The sequence below is a fragment of the Calliphora vicina genome, chromosome 2, assembly GCF_958450345.1.
Source record: "Calliphora vicina chromosome 2, idCalVici1.1, whole genome shotgun sequence".
In the NCBI taxonomy this organism is placed as follows: Eukaryota; Metazoa; Arthropoda; class Insecta; order Diptera; family Calliphoridae; genus Calliphora; species Calliphora vicina.
In genome coordinates, this window is record NC_088781.1 from 52453381 (window position 1) to 52477437 (window position 24057).

The window sequence follows — 24057 nt, forward strand, 5'->3', positions numbered from 1 at the left end:
TGCAATTGGTGGGAACTTTTATAAAATCAGAGCAGGTTTTGTACACACGAAAGAAAGATAGCAATTTGGGAAAAAGAATTTTCAATTATTTATTGACTAATAAACTTAACGAACGTATGTCATCTTAAGCGTTATTTAGAACTCCAAGATCTTCCCAAACCAATCAAGTAAAATTCAAACGAATGTTATTGGATGCTACTCAGAGTCAGCTACAAGTTGGTTTGTTCTTAATGAGTTCCAATACCTGGTCATTGGAATTCTTTTATCAAATCAGAGAAGGTTTTGTACTCACGAATAATAGAGAGTTCATTTAGAATTAAAAAAAAAGTAACTCTAATCGAGGTTCTACCAAATACCAAGGAATTTTTCGTGATCGCCTAATTTCGCCTAATTTCCCCAATTTTTATACAAAATATTTTCCTTTAAAAATGTCCAATTTATTCACACATATAAAACGAGGTTAATATAAGATATATGATGATGGTGTCCCAAAATTGTTGCAAGATAACATGAGCACTCTTTCATCAACATTTTCTATGACCATTTTGTATAAATGCGGCTGAATTTCATTGATGAAGCTTTGAATTTCCTTCTTCAATGCAGTTGTTGACATAGATTTTTGATTTGCAATAACCCCATAAGTAATGAAATTTTTCATCGTCTTGTGGAAACCACATGAATATGTTTGGTTCAGCCAAAAATTTGCACCAAACTGTGGCATGTTCTGGATGGATTTGTATTCCCACAATCATATGTGTTATCTCTGAATCCCAAATGAGGACAGTTATGACGATAGTCAAAGTAATAAAGTGCTTAATGAAAATGTGCTTAATCGTATAGAAAGATTTTGCTCGAAAAATCAGAATCAACTTGATGATATTCAATAAACTGTAATTGTTCATTAGGCTTCAGTTCTTGTGTCAATTGAACTTTGTAAGCAGAGAGCTTCTTCCTGAACTTTAACTCTTACGCACTGCTTCGATATTCACATTTGAGCTGCTTATTTATGGACGACCGATGTGTTTTACAGCACTAAATCCAAGCCATAATTATACTCGAAAATCAGCATCCGCTCGAACTCTCTTCGTTGTTTAATAACCATGTATTGTCTCAGTTATTGTGTCAATTGAACTTTGCAGGCAAGAAGACGCAGATAATCGGTGAGTATATGTTGTTGAGAGCTTCTTGAAATTTCTGTTCCCAACCCTGAATTGATGTTCATGTACTTTCATCGTATGAAGTGAGGTCGGGTGTTGTTATGGAATGCTTGACATCTTTGAATGAACTCGGTACGCACAATGAACTCACCTTGTGCTGGGTACCTGTCCATGAAGGCCATCCTGGTATTAAACGTGCAGATTGTCTGGACAATAGCCCGACGATCGTCCACAAGTCCTGGCATCCCACGTGGGTACACTATGGAATGTATTCGTTCATGGATGAATCGGAATTTACCAGGACTTAGACAGTCTAAATGGTTCATTACTCTGTCCAAACGTAGATCTCAACTGTTGCTATCGCTGGGAAAGCGTGACTTGAGAATTCTTAATGGATTATTCATCAGACACTGTGGTTTAAGGTTTCACCAATTTATTTAAGGTAATGCAGATTTTGTGAACTGCATTGTGCATAACTAAATGGCTCGGAAGGGCCTTTATATCCCCGGGGGATGTATTTGATCTATCATCAAATAGAATAATTGACTTTATACGTAGCCTAAATCTTTTATGGTGAAAAATGTAAGGCTACACAAATGATTCTATTTGTCGCAGTGCGTAAAGCCTAATAATTTCACCAACAGTCAGGACTTCGATATTGACATTTGAGCGACTTGTTTTTGACGACTGGAGTATTTCTCATCAATTCAATCTTCTTGAATTTGTCCATTACTCTCTTCGCAGATGAGGAAATTAAATTGGAGCCATCAAGGTGAAAAGGTGCTTCATTGTTTATGATAATTTTGTTCGAAAAATCCACATCCACAACAAACTAAATGTTTTGCAATATACCGTATTGATTTTCTTCGATTTTTCTTACGCACTGCATCCATATAGGCATTTGGGCAGCTTGATTTTGAACATTAAGTGTGTTTAATTACTCTATTCACAGTTGACGAAGTTAATTCAATATTCCAACCAAATTATGTATGAAATAATTCGGTATTTTTTAATATTGTTAAAGAATAAAAACTCTCGTGCAATGTTCCATTTTTATTGGTCAGCTGTCAAACTATTTTATTGTTTACTACACAAATGAGAGGCAAAATTCTATTTCTACGTGAATTTTGGGACATCCTTTAGTTAGAAAGTTTAACTGAGTCAAAGCCAATTGACCCAAGTTCAAGCCACGTGTCCTGCTGGTTAACAAGAAGATGCATCAATGTAACACCATATGCACTGCACATTGTTCTAAAGCAATATAAGCGTGCAATTGTTGGAGCCCAAATTGCATACAATCTGGTGTTTAGTTGACATATGAAAATTCTATAAGCAATTATTTAAATTTCGTAAAATATCCATACATTCTCCATTTAATGTCTGTGTTTTCAAGAATCGAACTCAGGATGTTTTCCAATACTGATAATTTTGAAAATCATACAGTTTTGTGTCAGATCGTAGTTTATGTGAAGTCTTGACCTTGATCGTGTTTATAATTTTGTATATCAATCCAGCTTGATGTTACATTTTGTTATTGGCCTTTGCGAAATCAATTAATTCCACATGTTTTGCACAGGATTGTTCTATTATTACCCAAACTAGGTATAAACGATCATTTGGTAATACAGCTATTACGATCCTAAAATTTAGAGCCAATACTTTCATCGATTGTTTGTTTATCATACTAACCCTTTTTGTTGTAGTATTGTTTCCGAAGATTTAAACTGTTTTTAGTAATTCTGGAGGAATAATAACAGACATTTTTTTAATAAGTATAATTTTAGTAAGAGCATCTCAGAAGTATTTGGTTTGCGCGAAGAAATATTTTAAGTAAAAAGGCATTCAGTCTAACTAGGTAAGTGAAGTTATTGCAGCATCATTACATGGAATAGTATATAAATTTAATTTATTCCATAACATAGGATTACATATTTACACAGTTCAATAATCTACTAAGTAATACGTTTATGGTAACCACTATTAAACCACTACTAAGTTTAAAGACCTAAATACTTTGAACTTAATTGTTCGTAAATTATTTGTTTTGTAATACGATCTGTTTTGGTAAAACAATCTTCATTAATACCAAATATGTACCGCAAACAACAAATGTTTTCTTTTTAGCTCATTTATATTTACATCCCTCCTCTCCACTCTTCGACTGTCTGTTGATGTGCACCACTGTTTGCAAATAATTAATACGCATGCGTACATGTGATGCAATGAAATGCAAGACAACAGCAAAAAGTTATGCAATAAATGCATTCAAGTTAACAACAATTAAACCAACCATGTATGTAGTAATTATATATTGTATGTAAACTAAATAAAACAAATGAGCAAACATATTTAATAGGAATTAAACGAATTAAAATTTATGCTACTGATAAAAATATTTATAAACAATATGCAGCGTTTTAATTTAAGATCTGAGATCTTTGAAAGGGCAACACTGCTTCTGCCATCAGGAATCTGTCAGTTGACTCCTTTTGAAAATTTGAGCAAGCTGCTCATGTGCTCATTAAGCATTATATTGTGCTTCACTCAAACCAAGGTTAAGCTTGATAAGTACTATGGGAACTCTGCACCAATAATTTCAATGGTAAATAGTGGTTTACTGAATTTCGTTCTGAACGACATCCAGTTAAGGTCTCTACATCCGAAACTATTGAAAAAATTCAAGATATCAGAGATTGCAAGTGCAAGAGATTGTTGAAGTCATTGGCATCTCAGTGTTTTTAATTTAGAATGATCACTTGGGTATGTTAAAGTTTTTCGCCGCATTTGCTCACAATCGACCACGTTTTAAAACAATTAAAGCAATTTTACACGTAGATCCATCATAACATAAGGAGACATTTTTCATATTAAATAAAAATTTAATATAAATCGGTTAACCGGTTTTTTTGAAGACAAAACCCGAAACCGTTTAACCGGTTTTTTTAAAAGGCAATAATCAAAACCGGTTTTTTCAAAAACACACTTTCGGTTAAACCGGTTCTTCAAATTTACCGGTTTTTGGACACTCTAGTCTAATCTCCGTATTTAGACCAAAATCTCATGGCTTTATCTGGTATATGGAATTGATATATGAGAACCCGTGCATATCCAAAATAGTTTAAAGAAACGAGTAACTAAACAAGCGTTTTAACGAAATTCCATTAATACAGATGCTTCTTCAACAAGAAAGAAACATTTTTAGACACCTAATGGCAATGATGGAATGAATATGAAGACCCATAATTTAGGAAGAATTGTTTTACCAAGAATTATCTTGCTAATGAAATATTCCCTAAGATGAGTCTTGAAATTGCTAATGAATCAAAAATCATCTATATTTTAAACGACACTTGGTGGCCAAACTTATAAAGAATTTATATGCTTTATTATACCGTTTTTATAAATTCCATCTTACCATATACACTAAAAAGATCATCAAAGATTTAAAGAATATCATGTCCATTATCAAATTCATCTGGTTTTAATTTCCTTTATAATATTCTTAAACGGATCTTCTCGTTGTTATGTTTTTTAGCTAATAATATATACCGCTTTCTAGATTTAACTATACGATCATACTGAATAGTAAGATCAATGAAAATTCGTGATGTTGGCTTTGTACTGATCTTGTTATACGAGCTTTTTATCTTCATATGTAAGAACCTTTGTTTTTGTTAAAAAAATTCAATATGTTCGATGATAATGGTTAGCCAAATATCGTCCAATGTCCCATACATTCTTAATTTAGGATGTTTTCCAACACTGAGTTGATATTCTTGTGAATTTGTGTCAGATCCTATCAAATCCTGTTGTTATCTGAATGAATGGTATTTTTAAAACCTATAAAGATCAAAAGAGTCGCAAACATAATACAATGGATTGTGTAACTATTATCCAAACTGAATATACAGGATCATTTGGAATGCTTAAGCATGCCTCAAGGCACTCATTGCAAAATGTCAATAAATGCAATTATAACTGATATTTCATTTCAAAAAATAAATGTGGATCAAATTGTTCCTAATATTTGCAATCCTATTCAAATTTTGATACAAATGTTAGTTTTAGAATCTCAATAAATATGTAATAAGGAGTGAGATCGAAAAATTCTTAACATACATATATGTTTATAAAAAAGAAACCACTAAACTTACAGCTTTAATTTTTTTTTTATTTGATTGAAATTATTATTACAATTTACAAAAAAAATTATTTTTATAGTTTTAATCACTAGTGATGAAATTTTGAACCTTTTTCGGAAACCCTTCCATTAACGTTTTTATAGTGCTTTCTGTCACTTTGCTCGAACATGTAGTCCATCTCCGTTTAAAATCTACCACACTTTTGGACACCTTTTTTGTACTCTTCAATTCTCTTTTAACAAGAGCCCAATATCTCTCCACTGGCCTTAGCTCCGGGCAGTTTGGAGGATTTGCCTCTCTTGGTACAAATACCACATTATTGTTCTTGTACCACCCAAGGGCTTGTTTGCCATAGTGACAGGATGCCAAGTCAGGCCAAAAATAAGTGGACACATTATGAAGTCTTATGAATGGAAGCAGCCTTTTTTGTAAACATTCCTTGATGTAAATTTCGGTATTTATAGAGCCCGTTGTAACAAATGAGTGGCTTCTTTTGCCGCAACTGCATATTGCTTGCCATACCAAGAACTTTCTGGGAAATTTTGTCTGCTTTTGGGTCCTAAACTTTTCTTCAACATTCCCTCGAGCATCAGCAACATAAAATTTTTGACCTGGAAGTTGCGAAAAATCTGCCAGAACATACGTTTCGTCATCCATTATGCAGCAAGAATATTTTTTTATAAAACTTGACTTCAATTTCCGTGCTCTGTTTTTGGCCTCTAAATTTTTAGTAGCGTTCCTGTCAGGAACTTTTTGAGCCTTGTATGTTTTTAAACCTGCATTAGCTTTAACTTTTCGTACCAAATAGTCCGAGCACTGAGCTAACCGGGCTGCTTTCCTACCGGATGTGTTGGGAGCTCTTTTGAAAATGCGTTCTATTTTTTTGGCTTTAGAAACATCATGTGGACCATTCCTTCTACCTGAACCAGGTTTTCTATCAACTGACAAGTTCTCCCGGTACTGTTTAATAACATTGGAAACAGTTTGACGGCAGACCTTTGTATGCTTGGCCAACTTTTTGTAAGACCAAGTTGGGTTTTGTTGAAAATATTTAATAATTTCAGTACGCACTTTTTTCTGGAATGTTGATTTTAATCAGATTAACAAAAAAATTAATATAATTGACATTACACATAATAACTGACATGTTTTTCAAAGGTAACTTGATCAAAAAAAAATTCAAATAATACTTGGGTTAAAAAATGAAAAACGTGTGTTAAGAATTTTTCGATCTCACTCCTTATGTAATAAAATCTTTATTTATTAACGAAACTCAATGAAATTTTCAACGTTTTTTTAAAATTCTCATTCTAAATAACAAAATGTAAAAAAAACTTGTCAAAAGGTCAAAGGGTATCCCGCAATTCCTAAAAATTGGAGGGAAAATCCCAAAAATGGTATTTTTTACAATTTTACTCATAGAGTCCACATTTCATCCGGGGCTAGAAAAATACTTTGGGGATAAATAGGGAGCATATGAACGTTTCCACATCTGCTACCCGTTTTCTGATCCCAGCTTTTGGATTTTAGAACATTTGGCCCAAAGTTAAAATTTTGATAAAAAAATAGGTCATATTCCGAAGGCCGTAGGGGCGACATACTCGAAAAATAGGACATGTTTTTTATACCAAAATTTTCTTTGTAAAGATACCTTACAGAAAAATATAAAATTGTTATATCCTTTTAAAGAAAGGTTATTTTTAATTAAAAAAAGAGTTAAGTCACCCTTTCGCCCAAAAAACAGCCAAAATCAACTATCTTTTTAATATTTAAATTGAAAATTGTTTATTTTTAGATCCTTAATTGATATTGCTCTGAAATCTTTTGTATATTCTTCGTAATTTAGTTGTCTAACCAACAAAAATTTCGAGTTCATTTGTTCCAAAAGTCCGACCAATATTTTTAAAAAAGCGGACCAAGATATGGCAAAATTTTAAAATTTCAACTCTGCATAACGCTCTCTCTAAGATACGCTTCACTTCAGAATAGAGTATCCGATATTGGCTTGATTCGTTCTTTTGGCTCGGAATCCATATGTATGTTGCCAGAAAGATGGGAAAAGGTTTTAGCTAACAAAGGCCAATACTATCGCTTAACCACTGGGTATTTTTCTCAAAAGCATCTAACATTCGACAGGCAGCATGATAAGTTCCCAAACAATGGGAATAACAGCGTTTAAGCGTTGAAATTGTGGCGTGGCCACAATGGCAGCCACATCGGTTGGTATGGAAAATTTGCCATAAATAACATCAATGATTTCCATCTTGCCGGTGTTTTTAGTTACATATTTTTTTAACTTTTAACAATTTAAATTATACAACTTGGTGATATTTCCAAAATGTTTTATGCTCTAGTCAGCTATAGCTATGACTTGTTGTTGTGAACGTATGTAAGACTTCTGACAAAACACACTCGTACTTCTTCCTTATATACCCTTTGGAGGCATTATTTGTTCTAATCTATATTTCATAAAATTAATACTATGAATAAATTTATATTGTACAAATTCGCTTCAGTCAGGCAGAATTTTAATTTGAATTTTCTTAAGCTCGGACTTATTTTTCAAGCTTAGTTGTAGGGTGCTTTTCAAACATCTAAGTGCAACAAATGCTGTATAATTGTAATGTGACATATACGTGTATAAATGTTTATTTTTTATTTTTCAAATACCACAAACTGGTTAAATAGACTAAATATTATAATAAATGAAATTAATTAAACGAAAGTTGTAGTTGAAAGTGAAACGAAAGAGAAAAACTATTATCGAATGGGAAAATCCCAAATGAACACGTCTATCCGACAACCTGAAAGATTCCAATAAATTATTTAATCAAATAAATATTTTTTAATTACAGTTTAACACACTAAACACAACACAAAAACCAAGAGTATTATAAAATAAACTATTAAATAAATAATAACAAAAAAAACAAAAAACAACAAAACGAAAACAACATATAAATGTTTAATTATTACAACAATATCGATAACCACAATAACAGCAACAGCAATAACAACCACAAAAAGAATGTTAAAAATAGATAAATAATTCAACTTTTTAAAATATGAAAATTATTTAAAACAAAAACCAGCCAAATAAATAAACAAAAAAAACTACATTAACAATTTAACAATCTGTAGAAAAACTGTAGAAATAAAAAAAAACAATTTAAATTTTGCGCTTTTTAAATTTTTTGCGCAATGAAATTTAAATGAAAAGTCGTGCCATCAATTGCATTTTTATTGTTATAAATGCAACATTGGTGTTGTAAATTTTGTTAAACAAACAAAATAAAAACGAATTGTATTTTTTTGTTCCCTTAATTTTAATACAAAAGTGTATAAAGAAGACAAGATTATTGTTATTATTAATTTAAATAAATAAATAAACAATTAAGAGGATTTTTTACGAACAGAGAGCAACATTTATAAAAAAAAGCCTTTGTAAAAGTGATAAAAGAAATTAAAAGAATTAAAATGTGGCTTCATGTATTCTGTCCCCTGTTGGTGATTGCAGCAGCATTTGCGTCCGTCTTACAAATTGATCAGAATTTAAAAAATATTAAATTAATTGAAAGTAAATTTATACCGGATGTTAATGTTTTACCAGCCGATCAAACTATAAACAGCGACGATGAAAATTGGCAGCAAGTGAGACGTTTCATGGAGGATGGCTTGCCGGTATTGGAATTGTATGGCTATAAGCCACAGAGAGGTGAGTTTCGTATTACATATTTAAATAATTGCAGTAAGTAGTTTAATTAATACGTATAATATGTAGGGAAATGTATGGAGAATGAAACACTTTATTATGTTAGTTTAACATGAGAGGTTTAAATTTATTTTATTTAATGATTGAAATGGAAACTTATATTTTATTTAGCGTATGGACAGAAATATTGTATAGACAAACATTGTCAAGCCACGACGTGCTTTTCGAACATACATAGGCAATGTCTCAAATCATCTTTTTAATATAGAGGATCTTCCAATAGGGACTTCCAAACTTTGACAGTTGATAGCGGCCATATTGTTGAAGCTACATCTATCGAATTGGCTGTCATTTATTCATTTTGTTTTGTCAAATCACTATGAATGGATATTGCGTTCAACAACACGTTCAAATGATAAAATTGTTTTATCAATACGGGTTTTATGTTCGGGAAACGTTCCACGCACTTCACCCATTTCTCGGTCGCCATAATCGTCCTACCTAGAGGAATATTCGCAGTGTGTTGGATTAATTGTAGTCCATTGGTTCAGTAAACACTAAACCAACAAATGTACGACGACGAAACGCCAAATATAAAGGAGTGTGCAGGAGAATCCAAGGCAGTCTGTTTTGCATCGCTCACAAGAACTCGTTCTTTTGCATCCCACAACTGGGCGAATTATGCTTCATACCTTGGGCGTACAATTGACCAATGAGATGAAGGTAAATTCCCATAGACAACGAAGTGTGCTCGCTGAATGGGCCCTGGAACAGTTGGAAACTGATCATCTTCAGCGATGATGCCTATTTCTGGATGAATGGTACATCAACAAACAAAATTGTCGAATTTCGGACGATACCAATCCACATGAGATCCAAGAGCGTCCAATGATTTCCGAAAAAATCACTGTTTGGAGTGGATAGGGGCTGACGGCGTCATCGGTCCATATTTTGTTTGAGAACGAGGTTCTAGAGGCCATCACCGTCAACGAATAGAGCTATACCAACTTCTTTTTGGCTGAATTGGATGACATGTAGTTTCAACAGTACGCCTATACGTGCCACAAAGTTCTTTCTATATTGGAAATTCTGCACGACCGATTTTAGGGCATGGCCATCTCACGTGTAAGTGATGTGAACTGTCTAACGAGATCTTGCAATTAAATATAGGAAGAGCTAAATGAAAATTAATTTATGATGAAAATGGCTAAAACCGGAATTTTAGTAACCTTTGATCTGGCCAGGGCATCACCGTCAACGGAGAGCGTCACATATCAATAATTACAAACTTCTTTTGGACCGAATTGGATGATATGGGTACTAACGATATGTGGTTTTAACAGGACGGTGCAACATGCCACACAGCTCATGCCGTTAGACATTTTCTTAAGACGCAGGTATAAACAAATAAGCCACACAACAGCAGCCCTCAAAGCCAACATAACCCATATCAAATTCAGCCTGATTTAAGCGACAGAGTCATGGAGAATTGGATAAGCGGCATACATTAGCATAATGTTATATTCCATACATAATGGCATCGATAGGACTTTATCTCACAACACTTTGTTTTATTTAAATTTTAAGATAGGAAGCGCTTAATGAAAGACCCTTTATTACTCAAATCAAATGTTACAAGGTAAATAAGTTCAACCAAGCTTAGCGCCTGCCTGTATTGTTCCTTATTTTGTAAATGTTGCCTGAAAGGAACAGTATTGAATTGACTGAGTTGGGTGGACCGATCTTGTTAACGATTATAAGAGTCGATCAAAGTCATTCCATTGGATTCGCCATTCCAAGCTAATGTCGAAATTGTTAAGTTTTTGTTTAGCTAACAATATAATAGGGTTTAATTCTACAATCATATGGAATAGTTATACAGGTAAGCCTCCATTTACGCGGTACTTTATTTACGCGAATTCGATATAATGCGAACTCAAATTAGCAACCATTTTTTCAAATACGCGACTTTTTTTACACGATTTTTATATAACGCGGCAAAAACAACAGGAAACGAAAAAAACAAGCGAATAACAGATTTCTTTTTTGAAAACTTCGTTGTGTTTTGATCTCTTTTATTTATTAGAATATTTTGTTTTTTTAATTTACATTTTTTCCTTAATTTTCGATAAGAAATATTTTTTTAGTTGAGTTTTTTGACTTAACTTTTGTTTTAAGTAAGTTTTTAAAAGTACAAATAAAATAAGTTTACTTAAAGAATATATCGTCGCATTAAATCCAAACGGACGTAACTACATTTTTATTGTTTTTACAGGATACGTTATAAAATCAATAATAGAGTATTTTTGGCAAATGTACAATCAAAAACTCGATTTTGAATTATTGTGTAGTTATTATTATTATTTAACGCGATTTTAGGTCCCAATTTCTTTTTTGTTATCTGACACAAAAGCATTTCGTTCTAAATTAGAACCTCGTTTTACGCGAATTTGATTTACACGCTATTTTTTTGGTCCCAACAAACCGCGTAAATGGAGGCCCTCCTGTATCAAAGTAAAGCTGGTGATGGTGTTTGTTCTGACCTTGTTATATTCTCAGAAAGTGCTTGTTTTCTGTCTGATTATTAAATACTGTTTGTTCAGTTGGAAATGTTTGGACCAAGGGAAAATAGAGGTTATTTCTGCCGGGTCTTTAAAATGAGTCTTGGAAGTCAGCGTGAATTATACTGCTCAGCCGGTATTGATATCGTCTTTCCTATTTTGAAAAAGAGTAATCGGACGAATAAAAACTCGACCGGAGTTTATTTTAAATACGTGAATTGTGTGACGAAAGTTATTGAGATCTATGCATGATCATAGCTTGCGGAGTAAACTTCATGTTTTGTTATAGTTCTGAATCATTACAACTTCCTTGCTTCGTTTATGTTAGTTATAAGGTCATGTTAGACCAGTTGATATTGTTTTAATAGCTAAAACTATCTTTTGGGTTCTGGAGTGTGGATAAGATCAAGGAATTGTATATAGAAGTAACAGGGTTTGTCGATAAATTCACTGGGAGTAGTGAAGTAGGATTGCCTGAGCAAATGAATATGAGATGGGTTTCATGGGTAAGTTGGCCTATGGTCTATGTGGGTCAACCTCCAAATTCAACATTCATGAGGTATTCTGCGAATTCGGAATTGATGGAATCTTCATGAATGTTGTTAAAAGTGACCGAGTACAGGCTGAACTGTAATGGATCCTATACATGCGTACATTCTGACGGTACATACGAAGGTTTTTTCTCACATATATGAGGACATACTTCAACTGTGTGATGTTGTAGTTTGGACTCTTTCTATAATATCATAAAAGTAGTATATTCTGTACCAACATTACATTATGTTCATATATCAGGAACACCTTCTCGTGTACATTATATACCCAGATAATTTGTGTTTATAACCTTGTATATGTTTGGTAAGAGGCTGTCGATGGAGAATTCTAAAATTTTCGAAGAGTGTTGCCAATAACTTCGTTGTTGATACATGCAGATTGCTTGCAGTTAAGAAATTGTGGAACTCTTTGCAAAGCTCATCGCTGACCCTTTTCCAGCACGGAATATAGTCTCGATAACATGTTTTTGCTCATTGCATTTATTAGACCTATGAAACTACTAAAGTTGCTAGATGAAATGGATGCCGATTTCCAGATTCCCAACGTATTTATTTTTCTCAAAACTTCCATTTAAATTTTAGAAGAGATCTCATTGTGATATTCAGAATTGCGGATTGCGTCCAGAGGTAAATTTTGGTCAGAATTAGAGCCTATATACCAGTCTGCTGTGGAAGATTGTTAGACCTGAGTTCAATGTGGATCTTAAGAGTAAAATCACTAGCGGAGTTTACTTAAATACATTATTGATTTCAATGATATACATAGCTTTATTATATACTTTATTTTTAATTATCCTACTACACTATCCTACTTCCAGCAAGGTTTCTTGGTTATTAGACTAATGAAACCACCAAAGTTTTCACAGAGAGAGGGTTGAAGCTGTTATGCAGTAAATATGCTGGCTGGTGTAGCAGTCGCAGGCGAATTTAAGATTTTTTTCCAGGGCTGTTATTTTAACAAAATTTGTTTAATAACATTTATAGATCGTATAATAAGGTATTGAAGTATTTCCTTTCGTACATTTTATTAGCTGGGCTTCGAGTAATTTACTGTTTCCTGGCGCTAAGGACATAATCCGGAGATCGGGTGAATTGTAATTGCTCAGACAAACAAACAGTTTTTTAATATTTTTAAGTAAATACATGAAATATTCATCCAATATTAACCATATAACATTTGAACTATAAAATATTCCGTTCCAATGTGACACATACACAAGAACTTAGTAATACATCATATTACAATAGAATATTTTTATTTTTTTTTTATATTTTTAGTTTCCTATAAACATAATGAATCATTTATACGCTGGTAATAAATCAGTAAAGTGCATTCTTAAGTATTCCATTCATTCCATTAAATTCGGAAAATGATAAAGCCATTCAGCAACACAAGGTTAAATCGTTTAGCCTGAAGTGTAAAGGAAAAAGAAAAGAATTTTACACGAAAAAGGTTTTTACTATGAAAATTAATGTAACGTGTATAGATAGACAACAATAGCATTTTATACTACATAAATATATAAAATATAAAGTATTTCTTAATTGTTTTCAAACCAAACTATTCCAACCTACACTCTCATTCATATGAACATTCTTACAAAACCAACAAAATAAATTCCTCAAATACACAAAGAAAACTTTTGCCAAAAAAAAAGAAAAAAATACAAAAAAAAAAATTCTTTTTTTTCTGGTATGCCGTAAGGCGAATGTGTTTAGAATTAAAAATACAAACAAACAAAACAATCGACGAAGATAAAAGCTTTGCAAAAATTAGTTTTTTTTTAAAAAACAAGACTAGAATGATATAACCAAATATATTGTTGAAAAAAAAATTGAATACTGAAATGAAATTAAAAACAAAATGAAGAATAAATAATAAAAACGAAATGTTTTATACTAGAACACACCTGTAATGTGCTAAGAATAATAATTAATTAAAGTAACCGAACAAAATATTTATATAAGCGCAAACCCTACCACATAACCAAACACCAGCGCTCAAAGACTATAAACAGTCGACGACAATTAAAAAGCAATTTCAATAATAATTCATTCATTCATTGTTTTTAATGGGAAAGTGAAATTTTGAAATTCTTGTCATAAAGCGAAGTCAATTTGAACGTTTAGTTATTAAGCAGATTGACTTAATTTGTTAAGTAAGCTTCGTTTAAGCTGATAATGCTGTTTGTCTGATGAGTGGAAGTTGATCTCTGTTCTTGGTTTAATGATAAGTAGGACAATTTGGAAAAGAGAACAATTTTGTAAAAGTTTATTATCTTCGCCCCAAGTTCCATAGTCATTTCGGTTTTCAAAGTGCTAAATCTGGGTTCTCTAAATTTGACTAGAATTTCTATACAAAATAAAGCAATTAAAAAACTCTGTCGAGATCGACTACACGTTCAATAATTATCCAAATATCACAATATATATTGAACGTGTAGCAGAGACCTTATTTTCAAAAGACTTCTGAAGTAACACAAAAATGATACATAGATGAGCTATTTATTTTTAAAAACATCCGACTTCATCTCGATAAGTATGAACTAACTTTTGGCTCACTCATAATCTGATGCAGAAATAAACAAATATAAAAAAGAGAAGAAGCAAAGAATCCCAATGATGAGCTTTTTTCTTATAACATCTGTCTTCTCGATAAATAATAAACTAACTTTTTGTTCACTCAAAACTGTTGCAGAAATAAACAAAAAGAGAGCTATGAAAGGTCTATGAAATATCTATCATTAGATATCCATATTGTCTATATTAATGACTTAGTAATCCAGATATCGGTCAAAAATAGGTAAAAAAAATCGAGGTTGTCTTGGTTTTTTCCTCATATCTCAGCCGTTTGTGGACCGATTTTGCTGATTTTAAATAGGAAACTTCTCGAAAGCATGTCTGACAGAATATTGATTTCAACAGACAGACAGACGAACAGACGGACATGGCTTAATCGACTCTGCTATCTATAAGGATCCAGAATATATATATACTTTATAGGGTCGGAAAATTATTTTGTGGAAATTACAAGAGAATTAAAAGCTAAGAACAAAATAAATTCTAACTTTTTTTGTTCATGATCATGACAGTTAAAACTAAATATTTATTTTGTCCTTATTTTTAATCAGTTTGGTTAGTTGATATTTGAAGTGACAAGTGTCACGAAATTATTTATAAAATCAATGAAGTGAACTTGTAAAATCCAGTGATTAGTTAGTCAGTTCATAGCTATAACTCTTACTTTATTTGCCACAAGATAAATCATAACTAGCTAACTTGTGGTTAGCTGAAACTTGGCAGAGCTAATGAATCAAGCAATCCTTATTAAATGTTTATATGAAATTTGACCCACAAATGTCTGAGATATAAGTAGGGTGATCGATTCTTCGACATTTTTTAGAAACCGGTTTTCGGTTTCTTCGAAAAATTGCAATTTAATAGAAACCGGTTTCGGTTTCGGTTTTTTTATAATAACCGTTTAACCGGTTTTTTGGAAAAATATTAAAACGCCTAGAAATAAGAAGAAAAAAGATTTATTTATTAAAATAATAGTGATTAAAACCATTTTGATTATTTCATTTATCCTTCACAAGGTCGTCGGTTCAAATTTGACCCATTTTAAAATTAATATTTAATTTTTTCTAAAAGTGAGTGGTTGATATTTTTGATATTTTATGAATTTTATTTTATTTCAAATGTCAACAACTATGTTAGGATTTTAGAAAAACAAATTGGCAAAAAAATATCTATAAACTTGTTTGGACTTAAGGTCTTATGTTACGTACAAGTAACATTTTTTCAATGCTTTGGTAGCACTACAATATATTGTTACGAAATTGTACTTGAATTCAAATATAACGATTTTAAGGGATGATTTAAAAGTAGCATAATGCTTTCAAATAACAGTGCTGTAATAGCAAACTGTAACATATCTGTGGGCATTATTAAATAAAAGCTTTCAGTTGATTTGATCGTAAGTTGGCAACGCTGTATTCGAATTCGAATATTCAGTTAAAGAACATTGTAGAAAGTACACCACAGATGGCGTATGTATTAGTAAGATCCAGAATATTCGAATTTTGACAGTTAAAGAACAATCTAGAGTGCATATGGCAGTGTTATAAATAGTGGCAGAGGTTGCAGTCGTGAGTGAGTTTATCAGAGACGCTTTTCGAATAAACATCAACTGAGTGCCTTAAAGTGTGTTGTGTTTTTCAAGTAAATTCGTGTACATTATAAATTGTGTCTGTATTTCTGCAAATTTACAAACGTGTACAAAAAACATTGAGTGACTATTTAATTCTGTTGTTGTTGTACATTTGAATAAATAAAGAGTTATTACCATTTTCAAACTACTAAACGGCTTTTATTTGCAATCAAAAGTATCCGGTTTATTTAAAGGAAATAAACTAACGTTTTGAAAAGGTTAAAACGTAACAATATCTTTGGTAGCACTAATATATATCTGTCACTTTTCATCATATTTGCTGAACTACTGTTTTTCTTATCCTTCATAAGGTCTTCGGGTAAAATGTTACCCATTTTGAAATTGCATTTTTTTCTAAAAATGAGTGGTTGATATTTTATGACTTTAATTTAATTTCAAATGTCAATAACTAAAAAATAATCTCTTAGGAATAAGTAAAACACAGTTTAAATGCTTTGGAGTATCTTGATTTTTTTTTATAAAACTAGACATTGAAAATTATCTTTGTATGACATATAGAAAACAAAGCATTGACTAATTTTTAAGGCTTTCCAAATCACTTGTATGATTTTGTAAATATAAAAAGTCTTCTAAAATAGTTGGAGAATTTGTTTTAATTTTTATTTTTTTGGATTTTAAATATTTTTTAAAGTTTTTAATACACTAAAACTCATAAAAACACACTTTTAGAAAAACCCGGCTATTCGAGGAGAAAACCCGGTTTCATCGATATTTGAAATGTGAGCTTTTCAAAAAAAAAACGAAACCGACCTTAGCAAAAAAACCGGGCCGATCACCCTAGATATAAGCAAAAAACCATGACTATTGTTTATCTATATATGGATTACTAAGAACATATCTCTATTACTTGTTCCCGATCACTTCGTTTTACTGAAATAGCGCAATTCTTATAGTTACAACTTCAATCTAATGGAGTAACAAAAATTTGAAACATATAAATATCGACTAGGATGGTATAAATACTATTCCCGCTCTCTTAAGAAAATAAAGTGGATAGTTAACAAAAGTCTGACCAATAAAGACTACGCTGATAACACCTGCCTCCTATAACACTAAGACCGCAAAACCTAAGTCTCCCGAGTTCTGAACTTAAATGTAAATTATCGCTGTTTATGCGTTCTGACAACATAATTAACAGCAGGTTCAGAATACAAAATATTGAACTGGAATAAATAACATCAATAAGCATTTTAGAATATTTTGAGATCTTTATCTCCAAAATGAAGCGCTGCATCGATCATTCCCCACGTATACAACAATGCATTGGTCACTATTAACAATTCAATAGTGATCTAACTTTTGTTTAAATTAAGTAGTCATAGATGTTTATTTAAGGAGGATTTATAAAAGCCTCAAACTCTGTCCTCAAGAATCCACATTCAACTAATACAAGAGATCGATATTGACGATCAAATATGTAGTTGGATCTTATATAAGAGATTAAGTGTACAATTTCTCTTCCTTTCATATTCCCAATACTACACTGACAGCACCCAGTTCGATAGTTTCAAGTATTTTTAGACTAGTAACTAGTTCGCGATATAAGGTCTAATCATAAGCATTGAAATTGATTTATAAAAGCCTCAAACTCTGACCTCAAGAATCCACATTCGTCTAATACTCGTACAAGTGATCGATATTGACGATCAAAATATGTAGTTGGATCTTAGATAAGAGATTAAGTGTGCAATTACTCTTCCTTTCATATTCCCTGAAACTGACAGCAGTACGCCCGCGGGCACCGTCTTTTTTTACAAGTGTTGCCAGTGAAGGATATTTTCATAAGAAATTTCTATTGTTGTGAGAGTTTGGTTAACAATGTTTTATAGTAAAAAGTCCACGATATAAGGATCTAATCACAAGCATTGGAATTGTCAATACTTTAAAGTTGCAGGAAATTGTGTGTCAAAGGAACTGCAGACAACGTTCTTAATAACTAGATCCATAAAACTGTTCACAATTACAGAATGCAATTCGAAGTTAGTCATCCTCGGAGTAGAGAGAATGATTTTTTTTTTATAATTTTTAGAAGAAATATATATTTTTTTTATCTATTAGGATGATTTGGAAGAAGCTGAAATACCTATATAGACAAGAAATCAACAGCTTTAAGAAAATCATGACTATCCAACTCCTTCCCGATCAAGGAGTGACCTTGCCCAACGAACGAAGGGCGGAGTCCGTACTGAACTAGTCCGGACTAGGTAGAGCTGTCCTAAATTAAGCCCAATAAAGCAGGCTGCACCTTAAGCAGATTGATCAGTGATATACCATTGACTCTTATTTACAAATTGACAAGCCCAACTAAGTTAAAGGCTGTTTTAAAGCCACCAGCTGTATTATTTAAAAGAGTTACTACCAATTTATAAGCAAACAAAAAAAAACCAACTGGCAAACATTTACATTTTAAAGTGTTGATGATGATAATGATGATTAAGTAAAAGTCTATGTGAAACTATGTAAAATTTCAAGCACGCAATAAAATAAACAAATTCATTAAATTTAAACACTAAATTTAAAGTGTTACAAAAACGTTTTCATAATCAAACTTAAGAATTTGCCAAAGAAAACGAAGAAGAAGACAAAACAACCAACCATTTAACCGAAAAAATAGCGGAAAATGAAAACTAAAAACTAATTGCAAAGTGTTATTATTCTCCATACAGTTAGTAGTAGTTTCTCCTTTTCTCATGCAAATAACGAGAAAAACTATTTTATAAACTTTTCCATAGTTTTTTTTTATTATTATTTAAACATTTGTTGTTCGTTTTACGTTTTGTACGAGTAAGTACATATGTATGTATGAATGTTGTATGTGTTGTTTTATTTTTTGGAGTTTTTTTCTTTTAATTGATACTTTCAGATATACCATTCACTTTGATTATACCTAAAATTGATGTACGTACAATTGAAAAACCACGTTTGAAAGAGTTTATGTTGGAGCATATGGTGCCGGGTCGTGCATTCGATAACTATGCTGATGAGGAGAACTCCTCATCGTTTGGTAACGGTAATGGTCATAAAATTGTTTTTCGCAAATTAGAAAAATCCCCCAACAATGTGGTATGGCTATTGAATGGTTTTCAAATACTACATCGAGTACGCATCAACGACAATCTAATTGCTTTGGCCATTGATGGATATTTGGGTGATCGGAAGTCACCCTATTCGAAACGTAATATACAGGAAGGCAGTAATAGGTAAGTACTTTTTAACATGTACTAGTAGTTGTAGCTCAACTTTACTTTAATTTTGATTTTTTGAGGTAATTTCTGTGTGTGTGTTTTTTTTTGTTGTTTCCTTATTTGTTCGCTTTTTGGTTATTAAGCAGAGGCGTATGAAGTTAAAAGTAAGAGGAGGGGACTAAAATAAGTATTTTTATACTTAACTTTGAACATAAGAAACGATTTTAATTAACCATGTTGATTCGTTAGTTTTGAAAAAGAGTAAGTAGTTCTTAATCTGGAGAATATGTCATGGTTATTTATATACCAAGTATTGATCTTATACAGTATCGACAAAGCTTATCAACTTCCTTATATTTCAGAGAAATTAACATTGCTTTCATAAACAAATTAACGCAACATTGCAATGGGTCAGGTTGTAAGGATGGCTCCGGTTCTATTGACGCCAATATGGTCCATTATAATTCCTTTTCCTTCTTTTCCTCTCTAAATGTATAACTGTTTTCCTGATATTCCTATATCGCTGGCTTAACATGCAAAGACTCTAAGTGCACTTTTTTTAGAAATTGAGATTTTAATGCAGTTATGTACAATAAGTAAAAATACATTGATTACAAAGAAAAAAATTGGAGTTATCTCGCTTTTTGTTGTTGTTTTGTAGTGGTGAGCAAAAGCGCTTAGTCGAATTTATCATAATTTATCACAAGAAAAAGCTCTAAGTCCCTATAAAAAGTACAGTTTAACCATTTCTGTCAACTTGTTCAATGACATGTATTAAAACAAGTAAGAAAAAATGGTCGGTCAAGCCCAACCATTTAATACCCTACACTAAGTAAATGAGTAAAAATTATTTTTCTTTTAAAATTTCAATAATTTATTATAGACCGATCGGCATGAAATTAGGTGACATGATTTCCATAGTATTAAGTATTTCGGGAACATATTTGTATGGGAGCTAGGGGAAATAATGGACCAATTTCATCCAGTTTCAATAGGATTCGTCCTTGGGCCTAAAAAAGTGTATGTACCACATTTTATCGAAATATCTTCAAAATTAATCGATTCTGAGTCTGTCGGTATAATTTAAGGGTGTTAGACTAATATTTTTGGGCATTACAAACATCTACACAGACGCATTATAGCTATGTATATTCGGCTGTGCCGAATCTTATATAGCCTTCACCATATTGTACTTTAAAATACAAATTTTAAATGTTTTTAGGTATACAAAATTTAAAAAAAAAAATTTCAAATAGTTTTTTAAAATTTTTCAATTTTTTTTAAGTTTTTTAAAATTAATTTTTTTTAAATTAAAAGTGAAAAAAAGTAGGAGATCTATATTTGGCTGTGAGGAATCGCCGATTTTGTGGGGTCGCAATTGAAAAATGTAGAAATTACAAACTGAATGACAAACTTATATATACCCTCGCAATGAAAGACAAGTTCTAAGAAAAAGAAATAAGTCCATCAAAAAATACAAACTAAGCAATAGAAAAAGCTCTAAGTAAAAAAACCTTTTATCTCGTAAAATACTTATTTTATCATTTTGCTTATAAGCACATAGTAAACAAAGAAAAATGCAAAAAAAAATGTTTACGCAAAAAAAAGTTTCAATGTTTTTTGTCTCTCCTGTAAAATTTAAAAATATGGACTTAGAGCCTTTGCATGTTAAGCCAGCGATATACAGTATATTCTACACATTCCATTTAGATGGCTTGATGCATTCCAATATCAATTAGGTTCTGAAAGAAATTAGTTCCAAATATTGGATGTATGACATTTGTACAACATAAATTTATTCAAAGTATTTGCCATTGTTAGCTATTTTCCTTAACTATTTTCATAAATAGTTTTTAACAGGTATTGCAGCATGTGGCCGAGTGTTGTCATAAAGGAATATTACGGTTTCATGTCTGGCCACATATTCTGGGCGTTTTACGGCCAATGCCCGCTTCAAAATCAGTTGCGTTCGGTACAGGGTCTGGCCAAATTTCAACAGCTCATTATAGGTTCCACCGAATACAGAGCGCCATGAATATTTAGCTATGGTGTCGATTTTTCTGGTTGGCCGGGTTTTACATACGATCTCTTAAGTTTTGGGTTATCTTAATGGATCCATTTTTCATCGTTCAAGCAGCATTTCATAAGTTTATTTCTTAAAAGCTTCTTAATATTCTTGATATTGATTTCATCCCATAAGTTTTTTACTAGTCCATCTTTCGATTAATCCACTCAATCTTGAAAGACTTCGGATACGGGAGATCATGCAACTGCGTAGCTTCCGGTGGAAGGTTCGTATCAATCTTCGCCAGTTAATTTGGTATCTCGTTGTCTGGAATATGTTTTTTATCTGGAAAATTACTGCACCGAGAAAACAGTTTCGTTGTGACAGCCGAATTTGTAAAATAGTTTAGATTTAAGTCTTCTTCTTGTTTCCAAATTTCGTCGAGTTTGATGTCATAGAACGGACTCCATTCTCAGTTTTAATCCCACATAGGTTTAGTTCGCTTGTTTTAGCTCAGAGAGTATTTTAATTATTTAAAACGTTCGCAACAGGATCAATAAATTAGCATGCTGTCAATATATAAAGAGTTCATCTGTATATCCCACTACTTCCAGCAGCATAATATTTCATTGACAACAGGACGATGGAGAGATACAACTCATAATTCTGATGTTATATGTCACATATAATTCTTCCCATTTTTAATAACTTCATTCAGAATTAATTCTAGAGTTTTAAAAATAAAAGTCGATAATATTTTGACGGACTTTAGTATAAACACTACAGGTCATATTTTAGCCAAGATTTGGATACTTACATATGTTTTTCAGGACAGAGCTGAAACTCACCCTTATTGCCAATTAGTCCATTTATTTTCTGTATCATTTCCGGATAGTACTATAACTAAGCAACATGATGAACATAACACCAAACAAACTTTGAAATTCTTTGGGCGGAGATTCTTAATTTTCTTAGGAAATTCTCGAATCACTGGACAGTTAATTTGTTATCATATACCATGAACTAGTTCTCATTAAGATTTCGGAAATATTTGTATGTATCGGATATGTAGCCTTCGTTGTTTCGAAATTGAATGAAGTATTTAAAGATTCCGTGTCATAACAGTGTAACAAAAACACTCTCAAGTTTCCTGAGAGTCTCGTGGGATTTGCGTTAGTCGAGTAAACAAACTGAGTCCGAACGAGTATCAGATTAGATTATTTTCATTGTAATTGTTTGCATGACTATGTAGAATTTTTGGTCGGCCTATATCTATATAAAACAAAGTCTGTTCCTTCAGTAGTTGATGTAACATGCTACAATCAGGTTCAGGACTCTCGAAAGTGTCTGCTTTCGTTGGATGTTCAAAGTGAGAGATGATACTCAATGGACTGTGGACTGGTCAAACAACAAATTCCTTTATTAGATTTGCTTTGGTCGAGTAAACAATCTGAGTCCACAATCGTATGTAAACAAGCTCAAATCATTTTCGTTGTAAATGTTTAAATAACTATGTACAATTTTGGTTCCTGGAACCCCTTTTTTATTCTTGGTCGGCCCATTTGTATAATTTAGCAGCAAACCTAATCAAAAGTTTTATTTTGCAACCTTTCATCCTCCCCAATTCTTACAACTCTGCTTTACTCTTCCAAACATAACTGAGTATATAAATTAAGGCAACTTTTGCCAGTGTTAGTGCAAAATTGAAGAACACTTAAAAAATAGTTGTAGTTTTTTTGCTCTATGCCCGAAAAAAAAACTTTGACAATCAATAAATTTTGCAAAACATTTTAACATCCGTTTTTGTAAGACTCTTGCATAAATTGTGCAGTATACACAAAAATATACTATATAGAGAGTCATATATAAAATCATACGTACATATATAAAATAACAAAAAAAAACCCAAAAAATTCTGTTCTTTTTGTCTGATTGCAGTCGTTACAATGAACCACAACGTTTAGAGATGCGCAATTCAACCAGCAATATTGCACATACGAAAAATGAACCCATTTTAAAGGAGTCAAAGGCGAGCCCTTTAATGTCATTTCTTGGCAGCATGAAAAGTGGCACAAAAGTTTTCCAGCATTTCCTGTCGAAAAGTAATCTCACACAAATAATGGACGATGGCTCTTATACAATTCTCATACCCACCGACAATGCATTTCAACGCTGGCATCCCATCGATTGGGGTTTCTATCCGTTTAGTGTGCAAGATTTTACCGAAAGTGTGTTGCGCAATCATTTCTTGCCCACCCAAAAGCCTTTACGTATGAATGACGTTAAGAATATGGATCAAATGGTTGTACGCACCATGGGTGGTGAGAATGTTATCTTCAGAGGTCAACGTAAGCATTAAATATTATTATTATTATTGTTATTATTATGATTTCTGTTTTTGCAACAACTTAAATACATATTTACTCGATTTAATGTGTGTGTGTAATATACAAATGTTTTTTTAATAATCCTTGATTTATGTTTTACATCTCATTCTTCTTTGTTCACTG

The 24057-nt window shown here is 32.1% G+C and overlaps 1 protein-coding gene across 3 annotated transcripts in view; it reads left to right on the top strand.

Annotated features, from left to right (window-relative positions):
• LOC135950235 (uncharacterized) overlaps positions 1-24057 on the top strand; it is a 32900-nt gene that overhangs the window by 2112 nt on the left and 6731 nt on the right. For all 3 annotated transcript variants that reach the window (XM_065499767.1, XM_065499768.1, XM_065499769.1), the window contains exons 2-4: positions 8155-9014; positions 19221-19557; positions 23486-23895. In XM_065499767.1, the coding sequence (XP_065355839.1) occupies positions 8777-9014; positions 19221-19557; positions 23486-23895 (985 nt within the window). In that variant the 5' untranslated portion in view covers positions 8155-8776. The remainder of the gene's footprint in view (positions 1-8154; positions 9015-19220; positions 19558-23485; positions 23896-24057) is intronic.